We start from the raw sequence: 14,706 nt of genomic DNA, 5'->3' as shown, positions 1-14,706 counted from the left end.
GTATTCATTGTGGGTGTGCATGCTCTTTGTGCACTGGGTACTGGAAATTCTTCAATACCAGTGTCTGTTGGTCCATGCTTGCACTCTGCACCTCTTTGTGCTCCCAACCAAGGACATAAGGGGTGGTGCTGATCAACAGCCTCTCCAGTTCCTTTTCTGTGGTCTGGGATGGAACCCTCCTATGTCCGATTCTGCTCCTCAGTGCTCTGCTTTGTCAAACCTGTAAATATTGTAAATAATTGTTCAAAGTTGTAAATAGCTTGAGTTTTAGTGCTAAAATTAGTTATGTGGGGATTGTGGGGATTCCCTCAGCTCCCCCACCATTTTGTATACCTTTTATGCTCAAAGTTCCAGGCTTCAAGCCTTGCCTGGCTAGCCCCCAGGTCTTCTTACTGAGCAACCCACATGAGAGCTGCCTGTATTACCTCGGGGAAACACACATCCCTGCAAAGTGTGGCATCTGCCATGCTTCTCCCTGTGTACTAGGCAATCCCACTAATTCAAGTGCTGGAGCTCTCCATGAGGCTCTGTTCGGAACCTGGGCCCTCCTACTCCCCAACTACCTATTCAGAGCCTCCGGGCAACACCCTTCCTGTGTCTCATCCCAACAGATGGGAATCCTCAAGAAATGGACTATGAAGCAGGAGCATGAGGAAGGCAAGGGCCAACAACCCCACAAAAAGAGGGACAAATCTCCCCATAAATTCTCTAAAAATGGGTCTCCTTTGTCTCTTCGTCCTGTCAGACTCTGTGCTCCAGAACAGGTGCACCTGGAGCTACAGGAAGATTACATTGACTGTATCGGGAGCTTCCAGGGCACTGAAACCTTGCAGTGAAAGAACAGTAACAACTCGTGCACTGCATAAAAACAGAAGGGATCATTCTCCCTCTGCACTGGTGGTACTGGCCCTGCACACGTCCTCCACTTCCAAGGTGAGATGGACAGTTCAGGCCAAGCCCAAGACACTTCGCAGACTGGACCTCAATATGACCTCCTCTAGGACCTAGCTATCTATACAGATCTGGAATCCCGAGTCCTTCTCAGATCCAATCCTGTTATAGGATGTCCTGACTCAGTCAGGCCAGCATTGCCAGTAGCTTGCCCCAGCTGTGAATTGGAAGCTCCAGTGCAGTCACGTACTCTGCATCTACTCCTGTTCCTGATAGGCCAGGGTAGGATCCTGTGGTACCTTTGGCTCTAGTATTGGAGCATGATAAGAACATAAGAATGGCCATACTGGGTCAGACCAATGGTCCGTCTAGCCCAGTATCCTGTCTCACAATAGTGGCCAGTGCCAGATGATTCAGAGGGAATTAATAAAACAGAGCATTTATCAAGTGGTCCATCTCCTGTCATCCAGTCCCAGCTTCTAGCAGTCAGAGGTTTAGGGACATCCAGAGAATGGGGTTTTCCCTGACCATCATGGCTAATAGTCATTGATGGTCCTTGTTAGGAGACTGTGAAATAAAAAGGGTAAAGACCAAACAATAATAATCTTGCTTCTGGCCTTGCTTTTAGTTTAAACAGGCTGAATAAGCGAGCAAAAGAATGTAAGTGAAAGCACAAGGCTGCATTCCCCTCCTTCTCTTATATCCCCACCCCAAGCTGGTAGCCTTGCCTTTCAGTAACAAGAGAAGATAAGGGGCTAATCAGTTGCTATGGTAACCAAGCAGCTGGAGGAGTGGGAAGGTGTAAGGAGGAGACACATAAAGTGACCATGGCCAAAAGTAACCTTGCTCCTTACCCCTCCCGTCAGGTACATAAGAGGTGGGCTCATTCTCATTGAGTGGGCTCATTGCCGCCAGACACGAGACACCCCCACCCCCAGAATGGAACACGACCATATATTGGAAGGGGTGGTACCAGGGAAGGGGCACTACAAGTATAATTAAGTTTGCCAAGGGGGGAAGCAAATTCCATTCCCCCTTTACACTCTCCCTTAATCCGTATGGTTAGAATTCGTTCTCATTCCTTTTCCCCCTTCATTAAATCACTGGGGGGTATTTGGTGAGTGGTTACACCTCTGTTCTGGATTATTAAACATCATCCCATTCACATCCACAGGTACTATTTACCTTTCCACGTTGGATTGTTGTTGATTTCTCTCCATTCCACCGTTCCACCATCCTTTGCATTTTGTTTCTGTAAAGCAAATAACATCGTTTCCTGTTTCTCATCTTCTGTGTGCTTTTACCTCTTTATTTTTGTACAGTGAACCAACTCCTGTCCCCCATTTTCTGTTGCCAGTAATAGCAAATTGGGCCCTAATTGGTTAAGGACCCGTTAAGGGCCCTTCCATTTAGGAGCTTGGAATGGATGCGTTTCCTGGAATCATAGAATCATAGAAGATCAGGGTTAGAAGAGAACTAAGGAGATCAACTAGTCCAACCCCCTGCTCAAAGCAGAACCAGCCCTGTCTAAATCATCCCAGCCAGGGTTTTGTCAAGCTGGGAATCTGGTACATCACTCAATCACCCACTGCAGTATATTGTGTTCTCCTGGTAGATTATACCATGTTTTGACTTTTGCTGCTCCTTGCTCTTTTTGCCAGGCCACTGCCTGCTGAGGTCAATTAGGGTTAAAACCCATTCTTGTGTTAATCCTGTGTAGAAACCTCTCCAGGTACTGGAGAAAGCAAATTTTCCCACCGTTACACTGGCCTTCCCATAAGAGCTTCATGGTGGGGAGAATCCTGTACCTTTTGATTCTTTGGGCCCTTATTCTCATTAGAACAAAGGGTAACAATTGTGACCAATTTTTCCCTCCTTTTTCTACCCCCCTTCTCAATTTACTTTTAATAGTGCAGTTCATGCGTTCCACCTGTCCCACAGCTTGCGGGTGATAAGCAATATGGAATTGGCGGATGTGATTGCAGAGCCATTGGCCATTATCTTTGAAAACTCATGGCGATCAGGGGAAGTCCTGGAAGACTGGAAAAAGGCTAATGTAGTGCCAATCTTTAAAAAAGGGAAGGAGGAGGATCCTGGGAACTACAGGCCAGTCAGCCTCACCTCAGTCCCCGGAAAAATCATGGAGCAGGTCCTCAAGGAATCAATTCTGAAGCACTTAGACGAGAGGAAAGTGATCAGGAACAGTCAGCATGGATTCACCAAGGGCAAGTCATGCCTGACTAATCTAATTGCCTTCTATGATGAGATAACTGGTTCTGTGGATGAAGGGAAAGCAGTGGACGTGTTATTCCTTGACTTTAGCAAAGCTTTTGACACGGTCTCCCACATATTCTTGTCAGCAAGTTAAAGAAGTATGGGCTGGATGGATGCACTACAAGGTGGGTAGGAAGTTGGCTAGATTGTCGGGCTCAACGGGTAGTGATCAATGGCTCCATGTCTAGTTGGCAGCCGGTATCTAGCGGAGTGCCCCAAGGGTCAGTCCTGGGGCTGGTTTTGTTCAGTATCTTCATTAATGATCTGGAGGATGGTGTGGATTGCACCCTCAGCAAGTTTGCGGATTACACTAAACTGGGAGGAGTGGTAGATACGGTGGCAGGTAGGGATAGGATACAGAGGGACCTAGACAAATTGGAGGATTGGGCCAAAAGAAATCTGATGAGGTTCAACAAGGACAAGTGCAGAGTCCTGCACTTTTAGGACGGAAGAATCAAACGCAGCGCTACAGACTAGGGACTGAATGGCTAGGCAGCAGTTCTGCAGAGAAGGACCTAGGGGTGACAGTGGACGAGAAGCTGGATATGAGTCAACAGTGTGCCCTTGTTGCCAAGAAGGCCAATGGCATTTTGGGGTGTATAGGTAGGGGCATTGCCAGCAGATCGAGGGACGTGATCGTTCACCTCTATTTGACATTGGTGAGGCCTCATCTGGAGTACTGTGTCCAGTTTTGGGCCCCACACTACAAGAAGGATGTGGAGAAATTGGAGAGAGTCCAGCGAAGGGCAACAAAAATGATTAGGGGACTGGAACACATGACCTATGAGGAGAGGCTGAGGGAACTGGGATTGTTTAGTCTACGGAAGAGAAGAATGAGAGGGGATTTGATAGCTGCTTTTAACTACCTGAAAAGTGGTTCCAAAGAGGATGAATCTAGACTATTCTCAGTGATAGCAGATGACAGGACTAGGAGTAATGGTCTCAAGTTGCAGTGGGGGAGATTTAAGTTGGATATTAGGAAAAACTTTTTCACTAGGAGGGTGGTGAAACACTGGAATGTGTTACCTAGGGAGGTGGTGGAATCCCCTTCCTTAGAAGTTTTTAAGGTCAGGCTTGACAAAGCCCTGGCTGGGATGATTTAGTTGGGGATTGGTCCTGTTCTGGGCAGGGGGTTGGACTAGATGACCTCCAGAGGTCCCTTCCAACTCTGATATTCTATGATTCTATGAACAGCTGTATGATTCCGGTGAGTGCTGTGAGCTCCCCAATCAGATGGGATCGGAAAGCGGCTCCTTGGTCAGAGTCTATTATTTTTGGAACCCCCCGCGAACGAGTAAATACCTTATTGACCAACTTTTTAGCTGTCACCTTGGCAGTTTGGTATCCCATGGGGAACGTCTCCATCCACTTACTAAAAGCATCTAACGCCACCAGCATAATAAATTGATTCTCCCTCCTCCTCCCCCCCATAATTTAATGGTAGGGGTCCTACATAATCCATCTGTATCCTTTCCCAAGGTCCCCATGGGACTTGTCTCATTAAGCTCCCCTCCAACCATCCTGTGAACCCTCTCCCTCCCCCAAGGAATTGTCCAGCATGGCTAGCATCCCACATCATCGCACTCCACTCCACGGCCTTAGCTGCCTCCAGAAAGTATTTTGATGCGATACATGAGGGATCTGCCAGTCTCTGTGCCGCTCACTATCACCACTTTTGGTGGCTGCCTGGCCCGTTCTCTCCCAGTTCTTTCACATTATCACAGGGGACAAGTGCATCCTGGATGCTATCAAACAGCTACACACTAGAGTTGCTCTCTTCCAGTCCCTTTTCAGGGACCTGTCTCATTAGATGATTCTCAAAATAGAGCCCATACCATCCCCTCATGTAGGGAAGGTGTTTTACTCAAGGTACTTCCTCACCCCTAAAAGAGGGGGGCCTGGAGGCCAATGCTGGACCTCAGGCAGTTGAATGTCTTCATACAACACTCAAAGTTTAGGATGATCACCCTGGCCTCTGATACCCTCCCTCAACTCAGGCGACTGGTTTATGGCCCTCGATTTGAAAGAGGTATTCTTTCATTTGGACATTTCCCACTTTTCTCTCCCCTCCCCCCTGGACCTCCTGAAACCCTCCTGCATTTCATGGTGGGCCCAGACCACTTTCAGTACAGAAAGTGGCCTTTTGATGGCCCTTAGGGTCTTTACAAAAGTGCTTGTAGTGATAGCCAAGGCAGACCAACATTTTCCTACCTGGATGGTCATGTCAGAGAATGTAAACAGCAGCCCCTGCTGCACTTCAATTCTTTCATTGCTGGGATTCCAGTGAAATTTAGACAAGTCCACTTTAACACCCACGCAAATCATAGAATTAATCGGGGTGGATCTGCAGCAACAGCCTATTTGCCTCAAGACTGATTCCTTCATAGAATCATAGAATATCAGGGTTGGAAGGGACCCCAGAAGGTCATCTAGTCCAACCCCCTGCTCAAAGCAGGACCAATTCCCAGTTAAATCATCCCAGCCAGGGCTTTGTCAAGCCTGACCTTAAAAACCTCTAAGGAAGGAGATTCTACCACCTCCCTAGGTAACTCATTCCAGTGTTTCACCACCCTCTTAGTGAAAAAGTTTTTCCTAATATCCAATCTAAACCTCCCCCACTGCAACTTGAGACCATTACTCCTCGTTCTGTCATCTGCTACCATTGAGAACAGTCTAGAGCCATCCTCTTTGGAACCCCCTTTCAGGTAGTTGAAAGCAGCTATCAAATCCCCCCTCATTCTTCTCTTCTGCAGGCTAAACAATCCCAGCTCCCTCAGCCTCTCCTCATAACTCATGTGTTCCAGTCCCCTAATCATTTTTGTTGCCCTTCGCTGGACTCTCTCCAATTTATCCACATCCTTCTTGAAGTGTGGGGCCCAAAACTGGACACAGTACTCCAGATGAGGCCTCACCAACGTCGAATAGAGGGGAACGATCACGTCCCTCGATCTGCTCGCTATGCCCCTACTTATACATCCCAAAATGCCATTGGCCTTCTTGGCAACAAGGGCACGCTGCTGACTCAGATCCAGCTTCTCGTCCACTGTCACCCCTAGGTCCTTTTCCGCAGAACTGCTGCCTAGCCATTCGGTCCCTAGTCTGTAGCTGTGCATTGGGTTCTTCCGTCCTAAGTGCAGGACCCTGCACTTATCCTTATTGAACCTCATCAGATTCCTTTTGGCCCAATCTTCCAATTGGTCTAGGTCCTTCTGTATCCTATCCCTCCCCTCCAGCGTATCTACCACTCCTCCCAGTTTAGTATCATCCGCAAATTTGCTGAGAGTGCAATCCACACCATCCTCCAGATCATTTATGAAGATATTGAATAAAACCGACCCTTGGGGCACTCCACTTGATACCGGCTGCCAACTAGACATGGAGCCATTGATCACTACCCGTTGAGCCCGACAATCTAGCCAGCTTTCTACCCACCTTATAGTGCATTCATCCAGCCCATACTTCCTTAACTTGGTGACAAGAATACTATGGGATCTCATTGTCCAGCTTTGTCTCAGTCCTCAGACTAGAGTATGATCCTGCTTGGTCCTATTAGCTGCCCGCTGCTATGTGGCTTATGTCACCCTGTTTGCACGGCTGCACCTGCAGTGTCTCCAAACATGGTTAAGGATACTCTGTGTCCCAGTCAGGTACTCACTGGACAAAGTTTCTTTTCTATGGAATGTGCTGATGTCACTGACCTGGTGGGAGAGCAGAGACATGGTTTATGTGGGAGTCCCCTTTGTTCCCGTGCCACTTACAAAGAGCACATCTCTATGACCAGACCTCCCACAAATCCTTGTCCCCGAAAGAATCCAGGCTGCATATCAATCTACTTGAGCTTCAGCCAATTCACAAAGCCTGCAAGATGTTTCTATCCATTATCCAGTCTCCACAAATCCAGGTCAGGTCAGACAATATAAACACAGTCTAACAGATAAACAGGGAAAAGCAAGATCCACCCCACTCTGCAGAGAGGCAATCCAACTTTGGAATTGGTGCCTCAGGCCACCAGATCACCCTCTCAGCAGTACACGTTCCAGCGATAATCTGCTCCCTAGCAGAGAGCCTCTACAGACATTTCTATGTGGATCACGAGTAGGAAGTTCTACCTGTTGATAGTGTAGCGCATTTTTCAGCAATGGGAAGGTCCTATCTTAGGATCTCTTCTCAACCCAACGGAACAAGAAGTGCCTATCATACTGTTCCCAGGCTGCCCAGGACCTCAACTCCAGAGGGGATGCCTTCCTGGTACAGTGATCAGACCCATTGATGTATGCCTTCACTCCATCCCCCTGGTAGCTCATGTACTTGGGGAAAATCAAACTTGTTGGAGTGACAGTGATCCTGACAGCCCCCTAGTGACTGAGGCAGTTCTGGTTCACCACCATCCTAAAGCTAGCTGCCCATCCATGTGTCCACCTACAACCATTCCTGTGCGTGATAGCCCAGAACATGGGCAGGGCAAACCACACCAACCCAGCTTCCCTGCATCTGGCAGCGTGGTTTCTGAATGGACGACAAGCATAGAGAGGGCATGCTCTCAGAATGTTCTACCCATCCTAAACAACAGCAGCACGAGACCCTCTCAGTGGAATAGCATTTACACTTAAGTGGATACGATTCTCCCTTTGGTTCTGGAGTACCACTTACATTCTGAGGCATCGGGAATACCCCTCATACTGGAATATCTTCTCTCACTGAAGAAGTCAGGCTTGTCTGTCTACTCCCTACGTGTGGTAGCTGTCCCGCCCTCCCAGTTACAAAACCTGTCCCTGCCAGGGCTCTGAAGCTTGTCCTTTCTGCTCTTATGAGACCACCATTTGAACCCTTGATCTTCTGCTGTCTCCTCTGTCTCTCTTTGAAAAGTTGTCTCCTTGACAGTAATTACCTTGGCTAGAAGGGAAGAGAAGGTTGCGGCCCTTATGGCACACCTGTGCCCAAATAAATTTGGTAGCCTTTAAGGTGCCACAAGGACTCCTCGTTGTTTTTGCTGATACAGACTAACACGGCTACCACTCTGAAACCTGCTACATTATACAGTTTTTCAAAAAGACAAAGTTCTTCTTCGAGTGCTTGCTCATGTTCATTCCACTGTAGGTGTGTGTGCTTGCCATGTACACCAGTGCCAGAAGTTTTTCCCTCAGTAGTATCCGTAGGCGTCAAGGGTATTTACGAAGTGCATGGCAGTAGTCTCAGGGCATCCAGAGCTACCCATACCTTGACAACTGGCTCATCAAGGGCCACTCCAGGCACCAGGTCCAACACAGTTTCATAACACTGCAAGCCACCTGTCAAGAACTGGGCCTGTTGATAAATGAACATAATTGAACATTGGTACCGCTGCAGAGGATAGAGTTTATCGCTATCTAATGCCTTCCTCCTTTCGTGGTCAGGCGACCTGATATATGCCATCCCACTGATCAAAAAGCCCTCTTGAAGATCAAGAGGGACAAGGCATGAATCACTATGATCACCCTGGCTTGGCCACGCCAGCATTGGTTCAGCATGCTCATAAACACTTCCTGGCTGCTCAGACCTGCTCTCTCAGAATCACTGACGATTACTGCACCCACACCTCACCTTTCTCCACCTCACTGCATGGTTGCTGAGTGACTGAATCCCAAGAAGCAAGCCTGCTCTAGTCAGGAGTAGCAGGTCCTCTTGGAAAGCAGAAAACCCTCTACCAGGGCGACATACCTGGCAAAGTGGAAGCGCTTCTCCTAGTGGGTGTTGGAATGGAATATCTCTCTACAATCCATCCTAGATTATCTGCTTCACTTAAAGCACCAGGGCCTGCCTTGTTCATCGATGAAGGTACGCTTCGTGGCCATACCAGCCTTCCACCCTCATGTCCAGGGTAGATCAGTATTCTCACATGAGGAGATCAGGTTCCTGAAAGGCCTGTTCGGGACCCAATTCCCCAGTGGGATCTCAACCCAGTCCTCTGTAGACTCACTGGCTCTCCCTTTGAACCTCTGGCTTCCTGCTCCTTTTCACACTTGTCATGGAAGGTTGTGTTCCTTATAGCTATTACTTCCACCAAGTGAGTCTCCAAGTTTAAAGCTCTTGTGTCAGAACCCCGTACACAGTGTTCTACAAGGACAAGGTCCAACTGCATCCCCATCCAGTCTTCCTTCGAGTGGTGTCGCAATTCTATGTCAACCAGGATATCTTCCTCCCGGTATTCTGTTCAAAGCCTCACACATCCAACGAGAGTCATCAGCACACCCTAGATGTCAGACATGCCTTGACTTTCTACCTGGAGCTCACCAAGCCCTTCTGCAGATCTACTCAACTCCTCATCACGGTGGCTGACAGGATGAAGGGCCTCCTGGTATCTTCTCAGAGGATTTTGGCCTGGATCACCACCTGCATCCATATTTGCTACGAGATAGCACAGGCTGTGCCTCCACCGATAGTGATGGCTCATTCCACAAGGGCTCAAGTGTCATCAGCCGCCTTCCTGGCGCATGTCCCTATCCAGAACATCTGCAGAGTCAGGACGTGACTATCACTACACCCTTTAACAGTGCACTATGCCATCACCCAGCAGGCCAGAGATAACGCTGGCTTTGGCAGAGCAGTGTTGCAATTGGCACGTCCATGAACTCCTGCCCATCTCCAGAGGTACTGCTTGGGAGTCCCCTACAATGGAATGGACGTGAGCAAGCACTCGAAGAAAAAAAACTGGTTACTATCGTTTCATAACTGTTGTTCTTAGAGATGGTGGTCATGCCCATTACATGACCCACCCTCCTTCATCTCTGTTAGACTTCCGGCAAGAAGGAACTGAAGGTGGGGGAAGCTGGCAACGCCTCTTATACTGGTGCATACACATGCCACTCCAGAGGGTGCCAGACCGGTCCCCTACAGATACTACTGAGGGGAAAACTTCTAGCACCGGTGCATATGGCGAGCACACACACCTAGAATGGGATGTACATGAACAACATATCTCAAAGAACAACAGTTACAAAAGGTTAGTAACCATTTTTTCTTTGCAACTACATCCAAAATTCGTTCCTGGAGTTTCACCTTCAACTCCACTGTTTACCTTCTGGCATTTTACCCTGAGTCTCACCACAGCATGGAAGAGACAAGGCTCCCCTCTCTAGGCATGCGCAGAGATCTAGCCTTCTACCTGCACACAACACCCTTTTGAAAGTCTTCAAGACTGTTGTTGTTGCAGAAAAAAATAAGTCAAAAGCTCTCTTCCCAAAGGCTTTTTTAGTGGATTTTCTCCTGTTTCACCCTTTTATGTTATGATCTTATGAACACCCCTTCATCTCGAACTGTTAGGGCCCACTTGATGAAAGCCCAAGCAGCATCAGCAGCTTCCATACAAGGAATCCCTCTGAGCTGTACAGAGCAGCTCCTTAGAGTTCTGTACACACCTGCACCATGCGTGCTGATTCATGCTTCAGCTTGAGGATGCCTCATATGGCTCAGTGGTCCTCCACTCTGTGATACAGCATACTTCCTTGCTCTGCACCTTCTTCCTTAATGAGAACCTCTTGCGAGTCACCCACAGTGAATACCCATAGGGACCAGCACTCAAAGAAGAAAGGAAAGTTAAGTGCCTTATAGTAACTCGAGTCATTTGAGATGTATGGTCCCTGTGGGTATTCTCAACCCGCTCTCCTTCCCTTCTGTTCAGTCCCTCATGGGATTCACATTAGATCAGGAACTGGAGAGGTAGATGAACTGTGCCACCCCTTATGCCCTCAGTTTGAGGCACAGGTGCTGGCATGGACCAATGGACACTGCTATTAAAGAATTTCCAGTCCCGGGTGCACATTGCACATACACGCCCACAGTGAATACCCATAGAGCAGTGGTCACCACCAGTCAATCTTGGAGACTCTCTCCCAGTTGATCGCAATCTGGTGGTGCATCAGGGCTGCTTCTAAGGCAGGCTCCCTTCCTGCCTCTGCCCCACGCCACTCCCTGAAGCGGCCAGCAGCCCAACATGCCTCCATGGCCCTGGGGGAAGGGGAGGGACAGGGGGCTCCGCGCTGCTCCTGCCTGCATGCACAGCCCCCGCAGCTCCCATTGGTCCTCAATGGCCAATGGGAGCTGTGGGGGCGGTCCCTGCAGAGAGGGACAGTGTGCGGAGCAGGGGTGCGTTGGCCCATTCCAGGAGCGGCGTGGGGCCAGGACCACCTGAGGTAAGTGCCACCCCCTTCAATGGGCAGGTTCTGAATGGCTCTGCAGCATTAAGACCAAGAGGAGTGTAAGTACAGCAGGACCAGCATTTCTCTTCCACCACCCAACCTGCAGCCTCCCAGAGCCAGCCCCCCATGTCTCCTCCTGCACCCCAAACCCCTGCCCCAGCCCTGAGCCCCCTCCCAGAGCCAGCACCCCATACCCCCTGCCTGCACCCCAACACTCTGCCCTAGCCCAGAGTCCCCTCCTGCACCCAAACTCCTTCCCAGAGCTTGCACCTCTCCCGCCTTCCTTCACTCCTGCCCCAGGCTCAGCCCGCACTCCTTCCCGAACCGCACCCCACTGCCCCAGCCCACTGAAAGTGAGTGAGGGTGGGGGATAGCGAGCGACTGGGGGGTTGTGGGGATGACGTGAGTGGGGTGGGGCTTTGGGGAATGGGCGTAGTAGATCCTCTGTTCTTAAATTCAAAAAGTGATCTTGGGCGTATAAATGTTGGAAACCACTGCCATAGAGATTACACATCTTGCAGAACTCCAGTTACTATAAGTAACCATTCTTTCAACAGCTCTTCCTATATGAGTATAGCTGAGAATACATGGAGCCCTAGTCCTTGTTCTGACTTCAGATATATTTTGTAAAATGTATTTCAGAGAAGTACCTCCACATCCACTCCAGAGCAGCAAGTCAAGCTGGAAGACATCCTTCCGCTGGCATTCACCCGCCTTTGTGAACCTAAGGAAGCTTCATACAGCCTGATCAAAAAATATGTGTCTCAGTATTACCCCAAACTCAAGGTGGATGTAAGGTAGGTGTAGGTGGTACATATTGGTAACAGGTGTCTCTGTCACTGTTTTGAAACACTAATTTCTGTAGATTTGCCCTCTTGTGCTCCTTTAAGGAGACTGTAGATGACATTTTTAGCTCGGCATTGTAATACCCTCCTAGAAGCTGAGAATAAAATGCTTTTTCCTGTGACTTTTTTTTCTTTCTGTAACCCATATGAAACTTCTGATACCTAAGGTAGCATTGTTCTATTGCACATCCACCAGTAACCTAAATGGAATCCCTTTAGTTGTTGGGATATGAATATTTACAGGTTTCCTCTTGGCATCCACTTCCTTTTTTATGCTGTAAAGGGCACACAGCCTGCCAGCTAGTTCACCCATGTGGATGGTTTAAAAAAGTGATGTTATGTACGATCTTTTAATTGGTAAATGTAAAGAGCCTTCTGTCCACTGACTGATTGGTGGGTAAGTCACCCACCTTGTCCTGTCTACAAATTTGCTTTACAATTAAGTCAAACTTTTAAATTGAAACATGAAGCTTGATCTTTTCTGGATAAACTGTAGAACAAGAAGACAATGTCAGTTCACTTTTAAATAATATCCATTACTCCTTGCTCATGTCACTTGCTGATAGTTACTCTCATGCCCTGGGTAAAGTGTCATCTCTCCACCTCCCCTTTAAAGCTCTATTGCCTGTCTTTTTCAGACCTCAGCTGTTGAAGAATGCCCTGCAGAGAGCAGTAGAGAAGGGCCAGTTAGAGCAGATCACAGGCAAAGGAGCTTCTGGAACATTCCAGGTCAGAGGCCAGAGTTAGTCTTACTTCACCTTCTGTTGTTGTTTATACCATACATAATCCTTCTATTTTCTCCCACTCTGATTTTATTGGGCTACAACCTTCTCTAGCAGCCTATCAAATAGGATTCACATGCAACAGTTCTCAGATTGTGGAATATTAGGATTCTTAGGTTGGTCTCCACTTTTGGAGCGGGACACCCAGCTATTCTTGCTGAGATCTATAGCCTGTTTATTGTCAGTAGTGCTCCACATGCTGTTTCATCTCTGACTCACTAGAGTGATGAGGCAGGATGGTGGGGTAAGTGTTTGGTTTGGGTTTTTTAACATTCTGTCAGTGTAACTATAAATACTTTTGCTAGGTGTGTGTGAGTCCCACCTATGGCAGAGACGTATGGAAGTCTAAAGCCAATGGCTGTCTGGTCTGTGAGATGGAGGAAGGTCATGGCATGTTAATTAACCAGTGGTGTTACTTTCTTCAGCTCAATATAAATCGTAGGACTGGAAGGGACTTCGAGAGGTCATCAAGTCCTGAATGCAGGGGACTGGACAGTACTAAGTATATTAAAAATATATCTACTGTGTATCTTGGAGATGGGACAGTGGCTCCAATCAAAGGCATTTCTGGTCAATTGACTAAAAGACCTGTCTTCTCCTTGTGGGGTGGGAATGAGGTATTCCCTGTGCAACGTTTTAATGTAAAACGTATCTCTGCTAATGCAGGAGCCCTGACTCACCTGATGCAGAAGAGTCTTGTCCTGAGCTGGTTTCGGAGAATTTTGTCTTGATTGCTTTTCTCTTCCTCCTTGGAAAATAGCTGAAAAAATCAGGGGAGAAGCCCCTACTTGGTGGGAGTCTGATGGAAGATGCCATCCTGTCTGCTATTGCTGCCATGAATGAACCGAAGACTTGCTCCACCACAGCTCTGAAGAAGTATGTTCTGGAGAACCACCCAGGGACCAACTCCAACTTCCAGGGTATGACTCCAAATCTACATAGCTGTCAGTTTCACAGAGACTAAGCGGGGAGTCCCAAAAGCCACAGAATTCTCTATATTCCCTGTTAAAAATGTACTGTTTGATTTGCCAGGGGCCAGGCAGCTGCTTAGCACTATCCTTTGTGAAAGAAGCACACTACAGAGATTCCCAGGATTTTAAAGTCCCATTATTTCAGTTGAGTCCCAAGGCTTATGGCCACCTGGTCCCTCTCTGAACCATAATGGATTTTTGTGTCATCTTGCTCTAAAGCCCTCAGCCCCGGAGTCGGTGCCTATACAAGGAGCCACATATTAACTTCTCAAGAGCTGCTTGTGGCTCCGGAGCCATAGGTTGGCCACCCCGGTCTAGATAGTACCATTCTTATTTGTCTTAAGCCAGTTGAATTGATTTTTTTTTTTTGTTACGTCTGGAAAAATTCTAGGAGACTGTAGCTCGAAAAAAAATAAATGCAGTTCCAGATTTACTTCCTATCCTGAGATGTTGCACAATCCTAACCAATGAAGCACCCATGCACCACCTTGACCAGTTTGCTTGTTTGTGCTGCCTCCACTTCTCCATATTTTATAATCTTAAGACAGATAACTGCTTGGGGCAGAGACTGTGTTAGTTGTATTTGAAAGAGGCGTAGCACATCTTGGTTGCCAGAAAAGAAAAAAAAAATCTTTCTGTGGGATATTATAATTTGATTGTGACTTGTAAACCATTCTTTATTAAGAGTAGTGGTGATGTCTTAGGGACTCAAAGGTAGATTTTTTTTTCCTAACTGTTCACTTGCAAAGGAACTACAGTATGTGGTAAA

At 47.8% G+C, this 14,706-nt stretch overlaps 1 protein-coding gene across 17 annotated transcripts in view; it reads left to right on the top strand.

Annotated features, from left to right (window-relative positions):
- HP1BP3 (heterochromatin protein 1 binding protein 3) overlaps positions 1 to 14,706 on the top strand; it is an 82,475-nt gene that overhangs the window by 53,455 nt on the left and 14,314 nt on the right. For all 17 annotated transcript variants that reach the window (XR_012155590.2, XM_073316987.2, XM_073316975.2 and 14 more), the window contains 3 exons: positions 11,982 to 12,136; positions 12,823 to 12,913; positions 13,727 to 13,886. Coding sequence is in view for 16 of the 17 variants with exons in the window: in XM_073316987.2 (XP_073173088.1) it covers positions 11,982 to 12,136; positions 12,823 to 12,913; positions 13,727 to 13,886 (406 nt within the window). In the remaining variant the exon portion in view is untranslated. The remainder of the gene's footprint in view (positions 1 to 11,981; positions 12,137 to 12,822; positions 12,914 to 13,726; positions 13,887 to 14,706) is intronic.

Source organism: Lepidochelys kempii, chromosome 18 (assembly GCF_965140285.1).
Source record: "Lepidochelys kempii isolate rLepKem1 chromosome 18, rLepKem1.hap1, whole genome shotgun sequence".
NCBI lineage: Eukaryota > Metazoa > Chordata > Testudines > Cheloniidae > Lepidochelys > Lepidochelys kempii.
The sequence above is the reverse complement of the archived record's forward strand: the minus strand, read 5'-3'. Positions and strand labels throughout refer to the sequence as shown.